General features: G+C 40.8%; 1 protein-coding gene across 1 annotated transcript in view; it reads left to right on the top strand.

Moving 5' to 3' along the window:
* The window catches only part of LOC114653153 (patched domain-containing protein 3-like), a 32,200-nt gene extending 13,481 nt beyond the window's left edge, over positions 1 to 18,719 (top strand). Inside the window, exons 3-4 of the mRNA XM_028803319.2 lie at positions 11,993 to 12,138; positions 16,651 to 18,719. Coding sequence (XP_028659152.1) covers positions 11,993 to 12,138; positions 16,651 to 18,323 — 1,819 coding nt within the window. The 3' untranslated portion in view covers positions 18,324 to 18,719. The remainder of the gene's footprint in view (positions 1 to 11,992; positions 12,139 to 16,650) is intronic.
* Positions 18,720 to 18,997: the final 278 nt, after the last annotated feature.

Raw genomic sequence — 18,997 nt, 5'->3', positions numbered from 1 at the left:
TTTAAGGAAAGAAATGAAACAATTCAGAGGGATGATGAAGAAATTCAGGGAACATTTCTTAAAAACCAAATCAATTAAAATTAATTCAAAAGAAGTTAATTAGCAGCAAAAACAGATCACTAATTAAGAAAAGGGTTAGAATGAAAACCTGCAGCCACTGCGGCCCTCGAGGACTGGAGTTGGGCACCCCTGGTCTAAACAATTCACTTTTACCTTTCATTTTTCAACAAATGACCCAAAATAATGCAGTTTATTAATAAAATAAGTATAATGGGTGACATGTACAGTATATGCAAGTGTATACAGATGAAAAAATGTGCAACAAGTATCTTTTTGGCAGTAAAATTTTCGCAAGGGCTGAAGAGTGGTATTGATGCAATGTGATTTCTGAATAGGATTCAGCTTCTGCCCCAGTTTAACTAAGATCCAGGCCACTCTCCAGTTGGGTTAGTCTCCCAAATCAGCTAACTAGAAGAGTGTGTGCATCACTCTCAAGGGTGACATTTATTCCGAAATTAGAGGAGCCAACAATGCTGGAGGACTTTTGCCCTATTACTTTGCTCTCTATTGAGAACCCTGCCCAAGATTGTGTCCTATCGTACTGTATATAGACCCTGCTGGACATTTTTGCATTCCAGATGGCTTTTCTTCAGAAGAATGGATGTCTGGAAGCAAGTTGTATTCTACACTGGGTCCTGCAGCAAGTGCATGATGAGAACAAAGAGTTTGATGTGTTATTTCTTGATGTTTTCAAAGCTTTCAACACAGAAGCACGTTGTGGATTTCCATCACCCTTAGTGAATTATCTCAAGTATCTATTCCATATGAGAACTCTTTTTATTATGATGATAGACAACATCTTACAAGTAACTGTACCCAAGTTCAGTTTCCAGCTGGGGAAGACACAATTGGGCTCGCTTGATTATGCAGATGACTTTGTCCTTTTTGCTGAGGATTCAGCTAAGCTGCCAGAGAAGCTGGATGACTCGATTGGAGTTTGATGCAGCAAAATGATGCTTAATGCAGAATAGTCAGTGGGGCTTAGTATTGGTGAGGACAGAAAGAAGAAGAGCATGGTTTTGATAACTTCTGTCAGGCAACTGAAACAATCTGGCAACTGAAAACGAAACAATCTTCCTCATGCTGAACTGAATCAAACAACTGAAACAGTCTTCCTCATCCTCCAAGTATGTGAGATAACCCGTGATGTGAGATGTGCCAGTCACAATCAGATAGGTAGATAAGTTTATTTGACTCCTGGGAGATATTTGGCTTTTTACAATTCAACATAATTAACATATGGATTGCATTTACTTTTTGCATGAAAAACCTTCCATATAGGAATGTGCATTCTCTACAAGGACAATGCTCAGGGAACAGTGAGGTAGCCATCAGTTAGATGTTAGTGTTAATTAGTATGTCATATTTTTGAAAATGAGGTTTATCAGTCACTTTGCTATTAGTTGATTCTTCTTCTTTTGGCTGTTCTGTTAGCGGTTGCCACAGCAGATCATCTTCTTCCATATCTTCCTGTCTTCGTCATCTTGCTCTGTCACACCCATCACCTGCATGTCTTCTCTCACCACATCCATAAACCTTCTCTTAGGCCTTCCTCTTGCCTGGCAGCTCTATCCTTAACATCCTTCTCCCAATATACCCAGCATCTCTCCACTGCACATATCCAAACCAATGCAATCTCGTCTGTCTGACTTTGTGTCCCACCTGAGCTGACCCTCTAATGTCCTCATTTCTAATCCTATCCATTCTTGTCACATCCAGTGCAAATCTTAGAATCTTTAATTCTGTCACTTCCAGCTCTGTCTCCTCGCCACTGCCACTGTCTCCAGCCCATAATAACATAACTGGTCTCACTACTGTCCTGTAGACCTTCCTTTTCACTCTTGCTGATATCTGTCTGTCACAAATCACTCCTGACACTCTTCTCCACCCATTCCACACTGCCTGCACTCTCTTTTTCACCTCTCTTCTACAATCCCTATTACTCTGTACTGTTGATCCCAAGTAAACCAATCCACCTTCGCCAACTCTACTCCCTGCATCCTCACCATTCCACTGACCTCCCTCTCATTTACACACATGTATTCTGTCTTGTTCCTACTGACCTTCATTCCTGTCCAAGAAAGGGCTCAGAGCCAATCCCTGATGTAATCCCACCTTCACGTTGAATGCATCCATCACTCCTACCACAGACCTTACCACTGTCACATTTCCCTCGTACATATCCTGGACAACTCTTACGTACTTCTCTGCCACTCCCAACATCCTCATACAACACCACAACTCCTCTCGAGGTACCATGCCATCTGCTTTCTCCAGGTCCGCAAAGACACAATGCAACTCCTTCTGGCCTTCTCTATACTTCTTCATCAACACCCTCAGAGCAAACATTGCACCTGTGGTGCTCTTTCTTGGCATGAAACCATACTGCTGCTCACTAATCATCACCTCATTTCTTAACCTAGCTTCTACTACTTTTTCCCATAACTTCATGCTGTGGCTCATCAATTTTATCCCCCTGTAGTTACTACAGTCCTGCACATGCCCCTTATTCTTAAACTAGCAAAATACCCGCGCTTCGCAGCGGAGAAGTAGTGTGTTAAAGAGGTTATGAAAAAAAAAGGAAACATTTTAAAAATAACGTAACATGATTGTCAATGTAATTGTGTTGTCATTGTTATAACTGTTGCTGTCTTTTTTATATATATATATATATCTATATCTATATCTATATCTCTATATATCTATATCTATATATCTATATATATCTATATATATCTATAATAATAAAAGGCTTTCTCACTGACTGACTCACTCACTCACTGACTGACTGACTGACTCATCACTAATTCTCCAACTTCCCGTGTAGGTGGAAGGCTGAAATTTGGCAGGCTCATTCCTTACAGCTTACTTACAAAAGTTAGGCAGGTTTCATTTCGAAATTCAAAGCGTAATGGTCATAACTGGAACATATTTTTTGTCCATACACTGTAATGGAGGAGGCGGAGTCACGTATCGCGTCATCACGCCTCCTACGTAATCACGTGAACTAAAAACAAGGAAGAGATTTACAGCACGAGTCACACGCGGGAACGAAGGTAAATGACGTTAATTTTTGACTGTCTTTTAATACTGTGTAAGCATACATATTAACACATGTGCAATTAAACGTGTGCATTTACGGGGTGATTTCTCAGGCTTAAAAGCTCGCCTTTTACTAAAAAGGTAAATGCAAAACTATTTTCAATCAGTTTATTGAAACGCTCCCGTTAAGGATTGCAATAACATATTCGCGAGAGAAAAGAACGAAGTAGGGGGAAATGGAGGAAGAGCCGCAAACAGCGAACAGCAAAAAATTAATTAAACAATTGAGAACGGAGCGACTTAAGCATACAAGCATGTTCATAAGGGAAACAAAGCACGGTGTAAAACGTAAGTTTAAATTAAGTTTATAGAAACGCTCCCGCTGCGGATTGCAATAACATATTCGCGAGATAAAACTTCAATGAGAAGACACGAGGTATAAACGAACCACACGCCGTGGCGCAACGTTAGGGGCAACAGTTTCAACCATTCTATGATCTGCTTCTCGCAACTGAAAGACGGCACATGGCGGATGTTAGCCGACTTGCTGACCGCAACGTTAGGGGCTTCAGCTATGGCGCTGACGCCACATCTCAGTGCCAACACTTTGCAGACTGTACTTAAAAGACACGCCCTCCTCACTGGACAGTTAAAAACACCAATCAAACTAACGATGACATCAAGTATTACCCAATCAAAAGTAGGAAAGGAGGCATCTTCATAAAATGCGTGTGGGATGATTTGCATGAGACGCTGCTTTAAAAAAAAAATTATAAAAAAAATACGGGATAAATCCCGTCCAGTATTGATTCAAAACGGGACGCGCAATTTCATTCTCAAATGCGGCACCATTCCGTATTTTAAAGGACGGGTGGCAACCCTACAGTGCCAGGTAACCACCCATACAATCACATTGTGATTCAGACTAGGAATGCAATGAATGTAATTACCCCGATCTACATACAAGGCAAAAGTCTTGCAACATTCAAAGATGATGGTTTGGGATAATTAGTACTTATTAAGTACACCATGGAACATAAAAGAGCTTATGAAGCCTTGAACCGAAAAAAGCAAGATCTCAGAGATCGTAAAAAAAAAAAATAGGAGGTAATGTCGTTTTACTCGCTGTAGATTTTAGTCAAACATTACCAGTTATTCCACGAGGGAGACCAGCAGATGAAGTCAACGCGTGTTTAAAATCCATGCTTCTCCCACGGTCGGTTATATGTCGCGTGTTCTCGGGTAGGTACACCAAAAAATTTATACATTTAAGCATGTAATGGGCAAACAAAAAATGAGGTATACCCGAAGGCACTGCAGTAGTACTTAATGTAACTTTACTTCTTAAATGTTAATGTTTTACTGTTTAATAATTTATACGCTTCTTATATGTTGTTCAAATTCTTTTATCAAAATACCAGTGACAGCGCAATGCACGATAACATGGAGTGAATACACCAGACACACAAATTGCCACGGTAGCAAATTACAGAAGAACATTTTACTGTTTAATAATTTATATTTATATGAAATGTGCTTCTTATATATTACTTCATATTCTCATATGATAATGATGTTAATGTTTATATTGATTTCTGTGTTATTAAAACTGCATGTATGTGTGTATATGTATATATATATATATATATATATATATATATATATATATATATATATATATATATGTATACTAGCAAAATACCCGCGCTTCGCAGCGGAGAAGTACTGTGTTATAACTGTTGCTGTCTTTTTTTTATATATATATAACAATGACAACACAATTACATTGACAATCATGTTACGTTATTTTTAAAATGTTTCCTTTTTTTTTCATAACCTCTTTAACACACTACTTCTCCGCTGCGAAGCGCGGGTATTTTGCTAGTATATATATATATATATATATATATATATACATATACACACATACATGCAGTTTTAATAACACAGAAATCAATATAAACATTAACATCATTATCATATGAGAATATGAAGTAATATATAAGAAGCACATTTCATATAAATATAAATTATTAAACAGTAAAATGTTCTTCTGTAATTTGCTACCGTGGCAATTTGTGTGTCTGTCCAGGATTTTAAATGACCTGTACCTCGCAAACCGTTTCACCTATACACTTCAAATGTGGTACACATATAGTACGTCACGTCTACTATCTTTTTATGTTTATTTTATTTTATTGTAGAATCAACTCCTATCTGCGCACACCAGGGCGGCCGTGGGCAGATGCGTATGGTGTATTCACTCCATGTTATCGTGCATTGCGCTGTCAGTGGTATTTTGATAAAAGAATTTGAACAACATATAAGAAGCGTATAAATTATTAAACAGTAAAACATTAACATTTAAGAAGTAAAGTTACATTAAGTACTACTGCAGTGCCTTCGGGTATACCTCATTTTTTGTTTGCCCATTACATGCTTAAATGTATACATTTTTTGGTGCACCTACCCGAGAACACGCGACATATAACCGAGCGTGGGAGAAGCATGGATTTTAAACACGCGTTGAGTTCATCTGCTGGTCTCCCTCGTGGAATAACTGGTAATGTTTGACTAAAATCTACAGCGAGTAAAACGACATTACCTCCTATTTTTTTTTTTTACGATCTCTGAGATCTTGCTTTTTTCGGTTCAAGGCTTTATAAGCTCTTTTATGTTCTATGGTGTACTTATCCCAAACCATCATCTTTGAATGTTGCAAGACTTTCGCCTTGTATGTAGATCGGGGTAATTACATTCATTGCATTCCTAGTCTGAATCACAATGTGATTGTATGGGTGGTTACCTGGCACTGTAGGGTTGCCACCCGTCCTTTAAAATACGGAACGGTGCCGCGTTTGAGAATGAAATTGCGCGTCCCGTTTTGAATCAATACTGGACGGGATTTATCCCGTATTTTTTTTATAATTTTTTTTTTAAAGCAGCGTCTCATGCAAATCATCCCACACGCATTTTATGAAGATGCCTCCTTTCCTACTTTTGATTGGGTAATACTTGATGTCATCGTTAGTTTGATTGGTGTTTTTAACTGTCCAGTGAGGAGGGCGTGTCTTTTAAGTACAGTCTGCAAAGTGTTGGCACTGAGATGTGGCGTCAGCGCCATAGCTGAAGCCCCTAACGTTGCGGTCAGCAAGTCGGCTAACATCCGCCATGTGCCGTCTTTCAGTTGCGAGAAGCAGATCATAGAATGGTTGAAACTGTTGCCCCTAACGTTGCGCCACGGCGTGTGGTTCGTTTATACCTCGTGTCTTCTCATTAAAGTTTTATCTCGCGAATATGTTATTGCAATCCGCAGCGGGAGCGTTTCTATAAACTTAATTTAAACTTACGTTTTACACCGTGCTTTGTTTCCCTTATGAACATGCTTGTATGCTTAAGTCGCTCCGTTCTCAATTGTTTAATTAATTTTTTGCTGTTCGCTGTTTGCGGCTCTTCCTCCATTTCCCCCTACTTCGTTCTTTTCTCTCGCGAATATGTTATTGCAATCCTTAACGGGAGCGTTTCAATAAACTGATTGAAAATAGTTTTGCATTTACCTTTTTAGTAAAAGGCGAGCTTTTAAGCCTGAGAAATCACCCCGTAAATGCACACGTTTAATTGCACGTGTTAATATGTATGGTTACACAGTATTAAAAGACAGTGAACAACGTCAGTTACCTTTGTTCCCGCGTTTGATAAAAGGTGAGCTTTTAAGCCTGAGAAATCACCCCGTAAATGCACACATTTAATTGCACGTGTTAATATGTATGCTTACACAGTATTAAAAGACAGTCAAAAATTAACGTCATTTACCTTCGTTCCCGCGTGTGACTCGTGCTGTAAATCTCTTCCTTGTTTTTAGTTCACGTGATTACGTAGGAGGCGTGATGACGCGATACGTGACTCCGCCTCCTCCATTACAGTGTATGGACAAAAAATATGTTCCAGTTATGACCATTACGCTTTGAATTTCGAAATGAAACCTGCCTAACTTTTGTAAGTAAGCTGTAAGGAATGAGCCTGCCAAATTTCAGCCTTCCACCTACACGGGAAGTTGGAGAATTAGTGATGAGTCAGTCAGTCAGTCAGTGAGTGAGTGAGTCAGTCAGTGAGGGCTTTGCCTTTTATTATTATAGATATCGGCACTGGTACACTCCTTCTCCACTCCTCGGGCATCCTCTCACTTTCCAAGATTCCATTAAACAATCGGGTTAAAAACTCCACTGCCATCTCTGCTAAACACCTCCATGCTTCCATAGGTATGTCATCTGGACCAACGGCTTTTCCGTTCTTCATCCACTTCAAAGCTGTCCTTACTTCCTCCTTGCTAATCCATTGCACTTCCTGATTCACTATCTCCACATCATCCAACCTCTTCTCACTCTCGTTCTCTTCATTCTTCAGCCTCTCAAAATACTCTTTCCATCTGCTCAACACAACATTTCCATCTTTATCCTTTATCATCCTATCTTGTTACACATCTTTCCTAGCTCAGTCCCTCTGTCTAGCCCACTGGTCCTTTTCTCCCTCCTTAGTGTCCAACCTCTCATACGCCTTTTCTTTAGCCTTCGCCACCTCTGTCTTCACCTTGTGCCTTTTCTCCTTGTACTCTTGTCTTCTGCATCTCACTGACTATCCCACTTCTTCACCATCCTCTTCCTCTGTATACTCTCATGTACGTCCCCATTCCACCACCAGGTTTCTTTTTCCTCCTTCCTCTTTCCAGATGTCACGCCAAGCACCCTTCTTGCTGTCACCCTTACTACATCTGCTGTAGTTGCCCAGTTGTCTGGTAACTCTTCACTGCCACCCAGTGCCTGTCTCACCTTCTCCCTAAACTCAACCTTGCAGTCTTCCTTTTTCAACTTCCATCATTTGATCCTTGGATCTGCCCACACTCTCCTCCTCTTCTTGATCTTCAACATCATCCTACAGACCACCATCCTATGTTGCCTAACTACACTTTCCCCTGCAACCACTTTGCAGTCTTCAATCTCCTTCAGATTGAACTCTTCTGCATAGGATGTAGTCTACCTGTGTGCATCTTCTTCCACTCTTATACGTCACCCTGTGTTCCTCCCTCTTCTTAAAATGAGTATTCACCACAGCCATGACCATCCTTTTCACAAAATCCACTATCATCTGACCTTTTTCATTCCTCCTCTTGACACCATACCTACCCATCATTCCTCATCTCCTCTGTTCCCTTCACTAACATGTCCATTGATATCCACTCCGATCACTACTTTCTGTCCCTTGGGTACACTGTCCATCACTTCATCCAACACATTTTCTTATCATCCATCGCACACCCTACTTGCGGTGCATATGCACTAACAACATTCATCATCACACCTGCTGTTTCCAGCTTCATAATCATTACTCTGTCTGACACTCTTTTACCTCCAAAACACTCTTGACATACTGTTCCTTCAGAATAACCTCGACACCATTTCTCCTCCCATCCTCCTCATGATAGAACAATTTGAATCCACCTCTGACCCGTCTGGCCTTACACCCCTTCCATTTAGTCTGTTTCACACACAATATATTAACCTTCCTTCGCTCCATCATATCGGCTCTATACCCTTACCTGTCATACTACCAACATTCAAAGTTCCTACCCTCAGTTCCACTCTCTTTACCTTCATCCTCTCCTTCTGGCTCTGGAGACATCTCCCCACCTCTTCTTCTCCTTCTTTGGCCAACAGTAGCCCAATTTCTGCCAGTACCCTGTTGGCTAACAGTACTGGTGGCGGCCATTGTTAACCCAGGCCTCAACCAATCTGGTATGGAAATTTGTAGTGTTGTCCGCATATTGATCTTGCAAAATTTTACACCAGTTGCCCTTCCTGACGTAACCCTCCCCATTTATCCTGGCTTGGGACTGGCATGAAGAAACACACTGGTTTGTGCATCCCCTGTGGCTGGGTTGATTGCTTAAGTATTTTGTTGTGTTAAGATCATATATTTTTGTTACTGTAAAACACTGTCACGTAAGCATATTACAAACTGTTTAATTAGATAAAAAGTGTTGCATTTCCTTGGGACTCTGTGAGACAGTTTGATTAGTTGACGCTGTAAATGTAATGCACCCCTTCTGCTGCACTAAGCTTCAGCTACCTAGGGCCTTAAGCAGTACTCCACTTAAAAACAATGTACCCCATGTAGTTTGTAGTATTGGAAAAGGAAAATTTTCAATTTCACATTTTCTTGAGGAATGGAGATAACAAAGTTTCTGATAGAACAGGTGTCTGTGGTGAGCTACGCTGGACAACAGCAAAAACGTTTATGAAAGAATATCTGACATTACTCGACTTGCATGATCCACATGTCAGTTCATCCAGTTGTACGCTCACAACATCTCAAACACATGTATTTTTACTAATTTATTATTAAATAAACCACTTCTGATAGATAGATAGATAGATAGATAGATAGATAGATAGATAGATAGATAGATAGATAGATAGATAGATAGATAGATAGATAGATACTTTATTAAGCCCAAGGGGAAATTCACATATTCCAGCAGCACCTTACTGATACAAAAAAAAAATATTAAATTAAAGATTGATAATAATGCAGGTAAAAACAGACAAGAACTTTGTATAATGTTAATGTTTACACCCCCGGGTGGAATTGAAGAGTCGCATAGTTTGGGGGAGGAACAATCTCCTCAATCTGTCAGTGGAGCAGGACGGTGACAGCAGTCTGTCACTGAAGCTGCTCTTCAGTCTGGAGATGACACTGTTTAGTGGATGCATTGGATTTTCCATAATTGATAGGAGCATGCTGAGCGCCCGTCGCTCTGCCACAGATGTCAAACTGTCCAGCTCCATGCCAACAATAGAGCCTGCCTTCCTCACCAGTTTGTCCAGGCGTGAGGCGTCTTTCTTCTTAATGCTGCCTCCCCAGCACACCACTGCGTAGAAGAGAGCGCTCACCACAACCGTCTGATAGAACATCTGCTGCATCTTATTGCAGATGTTGAAGGACGCCAGCCTTCTAAGGAAGTATAACCGGCTCTGTCCTTTCTTACACAAGGAAATTTCTGGAAAATGCTCTCATGAATGAAAATGGAACATGCTCAAACATGGCAGAGCATTTTAATTGTAGACCTGCCTCTTGTAACTATGTTTGAATTAACATCGACTGGAATACCTTGGGATTATTTAGTAGAAAAATGTGAAACTGTATGGGTGAACTAACTTTCTACTTGTTGAAGTATATCAGATATGCACAAGTCTGAGGCATATTCCCTTCCTGATAATGTGTTCACTCTCTTTTTTATTTAACTTTTAGTCTTCCGCTATAGTCGTTGGCAATCTTGATTAAAATAAAAGCGCAGTGTTTGCCAAAGAGGAAGCTGTTATTGGGCTACACTCCTAACCAGTGAATAAAGTGGAGGTGGCTCTTCAATTCAAATGGCTTGGTTGCATTTAAATATGTTTATGTGAACATTTTTAGAAATGGCTTACTTAACAATATTTTAGTAAAAATACATTCGTTGGGATGTTGTGAGTATATGACTGAATGACTTGTCATGTGGATTAGGTAACACAAGGGGGCTTCGCTCGCCTACCCCCGGCATTTTGAACCCGTGCCCGCTGGGCAGCCGTAGTTTCAGATGCGCGTTGTAGGAGCTTGCGTTGTTTTGAACCCGTGCTTGCCCTGCTTCTGCGGTTTGAGACGCGCGTTGTAGGCGTATATCCGTCACTTGAGCTCGTTCGGTTTGAACCTTTGCCTGCTTTGCCTCCGCAGTTTCAGACGGTGGGTCGCGTTCGGCGTTTTGTACGATTCCAAGCAGCACATTATTCCTAACTTCACTCCGCAGTAGTGCCACGCACAATATGGCGGTGACGCCTGCGCCTTCCGTATTGGTAACATGAGTAATGTGAGATTTTTTTCAATGATGTTTTTGACATTGTTTGCTGTTGCCAATTGTTGGTAACTTTAGACGCCTATTCTAATAGACTTTGTTATTTTCCATTCTGCACGAAAATATAAGATTACATTTTTTTTTCTCAAGCCATCACTGCCAACTACAGGAGGTCAGTCAGTCAATCATTTTCAAATCTTCTTTGTTATGAACAGGGTCACGGGGGTCTGCTGGAGCCTGTCCCAGCTAGCATAGGGTGCAGGGTGAGGAACAAACCGTGAACAGGGAACTAGTCCATTGCAGGGAATACACACACACACTAAGCACACATTAGGGCCAATTTAAGATTGCCAATTTACCTAACCTGCATGTCTTTGGACTGTGGGAGAAAATCCGGAGCATCCGGAGGAAACCCACACAGACACAGGTAGAAAATTCAAACTCCGTGCAAGGAGGAACCGGGATGCAAACTCTGGTCTCCTTACTGCAAGGCAGTAGCACTAGTGCTCCCACTGCGCAACTGTGCCACTCAACTACATGAGGTAAGTAACATTTACAATCATTTTTGAGTGAAGTATAAAGTAGATGGGCGGCACGGTGGTGCAGTGGGTAGCGCTGCTGCCTCGCAGTTGGGAGATCTGGGGACCTGGGTTCGATTCCCGGGTCCTCCCTGCGTGGAGTTTGCATGTTCTCCCCGTGTCTGCGTGGGTTTCCTCCCACAGTCCAAAGACATGCAGGTTAGGTGGATTGGCAATTCTAAATTGGCCCTAGTGTGTGCTTGTTGTGTGGGTGTGTTTGTGTGTGTCCTGTGGTGGGTTGGCACCCTGCCCAGGATTGTTTCCTGCCTTGTGCCCTGTGTTGGCTGGGATTAGCTCCAGCAGACCCCCGTGACCCTGTGTTCGGATTCAGCGGGTTGGAAAATGGATGGATGGAGGGTATAAAGTAGATTCAGAAAATAAATGGGCAAGCACTACAATGTTCTGATTTGCAGCTTTGATTACTATTCAGGTTTGACTGTGTGAGGAACAAGGCCTGGGTTGCAGCATTAGGAGTTCTCTCAGCAGGTATCGCTGTCCTGTCTGGATTCGGTTTGCTGCTTTACTGTGGTATGCCTTTTGCTATGACCGTGTCTAATTCTCCATTCCTCATTTTGGGTAAGAACAACAGTTATTTATCCATGTAAGCATTAAGTAAAATACTCAGAAAATAAAAATGTTACTTTCACACACTGAAAATTATATGCTTTATGAATAATCAGACGTTAGTACGGTGGGGTTTCACGTGGTTTGGTCTTTTCTGTAGTCACTCATACTAGGCCATTTTAGAGTCACCACTCACCTGCCATCTGTGTCTTTAGGATGAATATCGGCATCACTCTAGAAAAAAATCATGTGTGTGTATATATATATATATATATATATATATATATATATATATATATATATATATACAGGTAAAATTCCATTATAACGAACTCCCAGGGACCTAAAAAATATTTCGTTGTAACGAATATTTTGTTGTAATGAGATTCTGTATTGCTATAGTTACTATAGTGCTTTTTTTCAACTTGTATCCAGGCGTTTGCAATCATTTCAATAGCTTCTTTCGCGTAATTTTTAATCTCCTCCTGCCTACAAGTTATGCTGATGAGAATTTTTCTCAGCATTTCCTTGTGATGATACACTTTCAGGGTGCGAGTGATGTCCAAATCCATTGGCTGAAGCACTGCTGTGCAATTGGGTGGGAGATATTCAAAGCGAACATTATCTAAATGTGGAAGCATGTTGTGGGCAGCACAGTTATCAGTCAGGAGCCGAATCATTATTTCTTCTTCATATTGTGAGGTTTCTGAACTCTTTTGAGACCCCCCCACTCCCCACCCAACGGGATCGACACACTGAAGTGTGTCCTGAAGCGCGATTGCAGCGTCTGTGGAAGATTGTTTGTCCGTTGCTAGGGCAGGGCAATAGGAGGCTCACACTGCTGCAGTGAAGCGCCACAGAAGCAAATCATAAAAGATCAGGGTCGCGCTATAAGTCCCTGTCTTACACCCCAAAACACGAGGCTTAGTCTCAGTACTTTAGCAAAATCAGCTTTATTCAGCTTGAAACAGGAACAGCACAGTTAATTAATTATTGTAGCGTGATCTGCCACTCTGCTATACATAGACATAGCAGTCAGGCAGGATCGTGCAGGTCAGTGATCAAGTAATCCTGTTATCTGCATTTATTACAATGTACAGTGCATCCGGAAAGTATTCACAGCGCATCACTTTTTCCACATTTTGTTATGTTACAGCCTTATTCCAAAATGGATTCAATTCATTTTTTTCCTCAGAATTCTACACTCAACACCCCATAACGACAACGTGAAAAAAGTTTAGTTGAGATTTTTGCAAATGTATTAAAAATAAAAAAACTGAGAAATCCCATGTACATAAGTACTCACAGCCTTTGCTCAATACTTTTGTCGATGCACCTTTGGCACACTACTGGAATAGCACCGTTCGTAAAGATATTGAAAGCTGCATCGATAAATTGAATGACCTTCCTTATATTGAAAAACAACTGTCTGTATCCTGGCTTCATTCAAAAAGACTTGAGGCTGTAATTTCTGCCAAAGGTGCATCGACAAAGTATTGAGCAAAGGCTGTGAGTATTTACTGTATGTACATGGGATTTCTCAGTTTTTTTTATTTTTAATAAATTTGCAATTTTTAAATCAATTTTTAATTTCATGTTGTCATTATGGGGTGTTGTGTGTAGAATTCTGAGGGGAAAAAAATGAATTGAATCCATTTTGGAATAAGGCTGTAACATAACAAAATGTGGAAAAAGTGATGCGCTGTGAATACTTTCCGGATGCACTGTAGATAGATATATATGTATGTGAATTTCCCCTTGGGGATTAATAAAGTATCTATCTTATCTATCGACTATATTTATGTATCTAGATTGCATAATACCATACGTTGCATCAATGTTCATATTGCTTACTACACGTCAATATTGCTGCTACTACTTTGTCTTGCCTTTGCACAATGTCTTGTCTGTGTATTAATTTTAAATGTAAATTTTAAATTTCAATTTTAATTTTTAATTTTTTTATTTGTACTTCATGTTGTTACTCTGTGGACCCGTAAGCTTCACAATTTCATCTATCTGTATACAGTGGTACCTCTGGTCACGACCGTACTTTGTTCCAAAACTCTGGTCATGACCCGAATGTAATTTCCCCATAAGATTGTATGTAAATACAATTAATCCGTTCCAGATTGTACAAACTGTATGTAAATATATATTTTTCTAAGCACAAAAATAGTTAATTACTATTACACTATGCATTCTATGGTATAAACTAAATGTAAAAACATTGAGTAACACTGAGAAAACCTTGAACAGAGAAAACTAGCATTGTAAGAGTTTGAGCGAGACCCTTACGAACCGCTCGTTGTAAACACTTTTTTTTATGAGTTTTAAGCACAGGGGGAAAAAAATTAAATGCCACTTCTCTTGCGAAACTTTTCACACCATCCTCTACTGGCTTTAAATTTCTCACCTTCGCCACTCAAAGAAGGATTTTTTTTTCAGCAAATTGCCATGAACCTTCCTGGCTTTCTCGTATGTGATCGCCTCGCTTACGCTATCCCCTGCAAGGTGCTTTTTGTTCAACCACACTAACAACAGTTTTTCCACCTCTTTCAGCACTTGAGACCTCTGCTTGGTTAACATTGTAACTCCTTTTGTAACATCAGCTGCTTTGTTAGGCCCTGTATATGCAAACAAAAGAAAATGGGAAATGGAGAATGGCAAATCATTGACGCGTATGAAAAAGCGTAGGGTAACTGGCCGCCAGTGTTTTTTGTCCGCCACCAGAGCGTGTGGTCATGAACAGATGCAAAATTTTGGCAAACTTTTTGATCGTAACCCGATTTGTACGTGTTCGGAAACGTCCGTGACCAGAGGTTCTACTTTACTTGTATGTGGCTGAGATGACAATAAAGTTGGCTTTGACTTTGAAACTAGAAAAGACCTGGTAAAGATTACTGCAGTTAAGGGAATTCATTGTGAGAGAAGTCTCGTAATATAGAAAAGTGTCATTGTTTGGGTGAGTTGTAGCTCTGTGAATGCTCTGTTGTCTCCTGCAGTCTCTGTATTGTTCAGCCTGCCAGCCGAGTATGACAGGGCACTCGCCTTCTCTCCCTACTCTCAAGGACTGGTTTGTGCACCACAGAGACAATGTCAATTTATTTATATGGCACATTTAAAACAACATAGTAATGCTGTGGCCAAAGTGCTTTACAATAATTGAATAAAAGAAAAAGAAAACAAATTAACATAAAACATAAATAGAAATAAAATATATGAACATAAAATAAAGTACCAATACATAATAAATAGGAGTAATGTTATATAATTACAAAGAGGAAACCATCAGTATTACTGAAGGTCATGGAATGCAAGTGAATAGAAATGAGTCTTTAGTCTTAAACAGTTCAGTTGTAGACGACTCCTTTATGTGATGAGGTAAAGCGTTGCACAGGCGAGAAGCAGCAGCTGCACAAGCCCTGTCTGTCCCCCTTGGTTTTACACTTGGTACGAGGGACAACCAGAGACAGCTGACCAGAAGATCTAATCACTCTAGATGGCTGATGTAAAGCACACAGTTCAGATAAATAGGCAGCGTGTGGTTGGTCAGCAGGAGCGCAATACATAATCCCTCACTTATCGCGGGAGATAGGTTCCAAGGCCGACCGCGATAATTGAATTTCCGCGAAGTAGGGACACCATATTTATTTAATTATTTAACGTGTATTTGGACGTTTTTAAAACCTCCCTGTATTGTTTACAACCCACCATTTACTCTATTAATAACAGGGACAACTGCTAAGCAATATGAAATCGGTAGATAAGTTTACACTTACTGTATAGCGAAGTACACGTAGCAGCTTGTAGGCGGTCATGACGTCGTCGACCTTGTTGCAAAGATTCCTAAAGCAGATTCCATCCAGACTACTGCCTTATCACGTCCACTTGCAACTCGTTTTGCGCCCTGGTTAAAGGACACTGCGGCCGTAGATCTTATATGCTTTTCCTCCTTTTTAAATAAAAAGAATCGTGGACTCATTTATGCTGTAATGGTGTCCTCCAGCGGTGTAGCTGTTCCCTTCCTTCAACATATCCAAAACTTTTACCTTTTCTGCAATCATTTGCATCTTCTGTTGGTGCTTGGATACAGCCCCTGAAGCAGTAGCACGTTAATGCTGAATGAGTGAGATGAGACTTCCTGGTTAATGCAGCACTCCATCGCTGAGCCAATCAGCAGCACACAGGAACTTAACTGCGTGCTCTGATTGGGTAGCTTCTCAGCCATCTGCCAATAGTATCTCTTATATGAAATCAACTGGGCAAACCAACTGAGGAAGCAAGTGCCAGAAGTAAAAAGACCCATTGTCCGCAGAAACCCGCGAAGCAGCGAAAAATCCACGTTATATATTTAGATATGCTTACATATAAAATCCACAAAGTCGTGAATCCGCGAAAAGTGAACCGCGAAGTAGCGAGGGATTACTGTAAGCAGAAAACTATATATGATTGTTGTATATTCATTTTTGAGTATGTTTGGTACTAAATTTTAAATATTCTCTGATTGATATTGTTTCCTAGGCATTGGAATAGACGATATGTTCATTATGATTGCGTGTTGGCAGCAGACAAAAGTTCATGACTCAGTGGAAGACCGCATGGCGGAGACATACAGAGAGGCCGCCGTCTCCATCACCATCACCACATTGACTGATGTCTTGGCCTTCTTCATCGGAATCAATACTCCCTTCAGATCAGTACAGTCCTTCTGTCTTTACACAGGCACCACCGTTCTCTTATGCTACGTGTTCAACATTACCTTCTTTGGGTCTGTTTTAGCTCTGAATGGTAAAAGAGAGGCAGAGAACCGACATTTTCTAACTTGTATGAAGGTCCCAGGCAACTGCCCACCAGACCGCTCTAAAGCATACAGCCTCTGCTGTGTAGGAGGCCTATATGATATGTCCTCCGGTACAGAGACAGAGCACCCAATGAACCTCTTCTTCAAGAAGTACTATGGTCCTTTTCTGACAAAGAACTGGACCAAAGCATTTGTGGTCCTCCTGTATGCTGGGTATCTAGCAGCCAGCATTTATGGATGTTTCCAGATAAAGGAAGGAATAGATCTTAGAAATCTGGCCTTAGATCATTCCTACACAGTAAGGTATTATGACCATGCAAAGACATATTTTTCAGAATACGGGGCAAATATAATGGTTATAGTTCCAAAAAAAGCAGACTACTGGAATAGCACCGTTCGTAAAGATATTGAAAGCTGCATCGATAAACTGAATGACCTTCCTTATATTGAAAAACAACTGTCTGTATCCTGGCTTATGTTGTACAAGATATTTGCGCAAAGATCCAATATCGTCCTTGATGATCAAAGCGTATTCGTAAACACATTGCCAGCATTTTTTCGACTATTTCCAGATTTTAACCAGGATGTTAATCTGTCCGGTGGTGTCATCGACGCTTCTCGTTTCTTTATTCAAGCTGTAAATATCAGCAGTGCAGTTGCTGCAAAGAATATGCTGAGTGAGCTGAGAGAGACAGCGGAGAGCTGTGTCGTTCCCCTTGTGGTGTACCACCCGGCCTTCATCTACTTTGACCAGTACTTGGTCATTGTCAGCAACACCATCCACAACATTGCAGTGGCCACTGCGGTGATGTTAGTGATCTCACTTCTTCTGATTCCCAATCCACTTTGTGCTGCATGGGTGACCTTTGCGATCGCTTCGGTGATTGTGGGAGTGGTAGGATTCATGGCATTCTGGAACATAAACCTAGACTCCATCTCCATGATCAATCTGGTCATCTGCATCGGCTTCTCTGTGGATTTTTCAGCCCACATCTCCTATGCCTATGTGTCAAGCAAGAAGTCCAGCGTTAATGAGAAAGCCACAGATGCACTTTATCTTCTTGGTTACCCCATTCTTCAGGGAGCCATCTCTACGATTTTGGGGGTTGTGGTGTTGGCTGCTGCAGAGAGCTACATTTTCCGTACGTTCTTTAAAATCATGTTTTTAGTCATTGGTTTTGGGGCTGTTCATGGCCTCATTTTTATTCCAGTGTTTCTTACGTTTTTTGGGTTATGTACAAAGACCAATGTAGGTGAAAATGAAGGAACACCTGAGAGCATTAAAGATACCCACAGTGAAGCGCCCAGTAACCTGCAGCTACACAGAAGGAGTGTTATGGAATCGGCCAGCAGGAAGATGTCCCTTCTGTACTCTGAAAGTGACAGCTCATAAAGTCCTCAAATATTTCCCACTTTTCATGGTATAACGACAAAATACCGATAGGCTTTGTATTAGGGCTGTGCGGTACACTGATAGGAATTGGTCAACCGGAAGAAATTTTCGTGTGTAACGTTTACCGCAGTTTAGCACATCAGGAAGCTGCCATGGGGAATGGGCATTTCGATACCTTCTGAGACAACGCAGCACATGCCAATACAACTGTGGAGATGGACAATGAAGGCAAACGTAGCAGCTGAGACTGCCTCACATTCACGAGGCAAACGAAATGAAGAGCCGATTAGGGAAGAAAAAAGTCTGCTCCGTCCACAGAGGCGTAAACTTGCTTTAGCAAAATTGGATTGTTGACCTGTAAGTAAACGGCGTATAACATACGTGTCCTACAACTGACAGGGTTAATTTCAGTGTAAGTGCAATATGTATTGGCAGAAAATGTATGCTTATGGTAATAATCGCAGATGGCAGTAGGCCTCCAGCTATTTTTGTTTTAGTCATGTTAAAATTTGTATTTTTTGTGTTGTTACACTTTGCATGCTGTGTGATGTGATGACATAACATTACTTTTTTTTTTTTCTTGTCAAAACTTAAAACTACTAAATTTTGAAAGGGTTGGTTCAAACTCACGCATGGTTATCGCACTATAAATTGATGTGCGTTCAGCAGAAGGC

This window comes from Erpetoichthys calabaricus, chromosome 6 (assembly GCF_900747795.2).
Source record: "Erpetoichthys calabaricus chromosome 6, fErpCal1.3, whole genome shotgun sequence".
Classification (NCBI taxonomy): domain Eukaryota; kingdom Metazoa; phylum Chordata; class Cladistia; order Polypteriformes; family Polypteridae; genus Erpetoichthys; species Erpetoichthys calabaricus.
The sequence above is the reverse complement of the archived record's forward strand: the minus strand, read 5'-3'. Positions and strand labels throughout refer to the sequence as shown.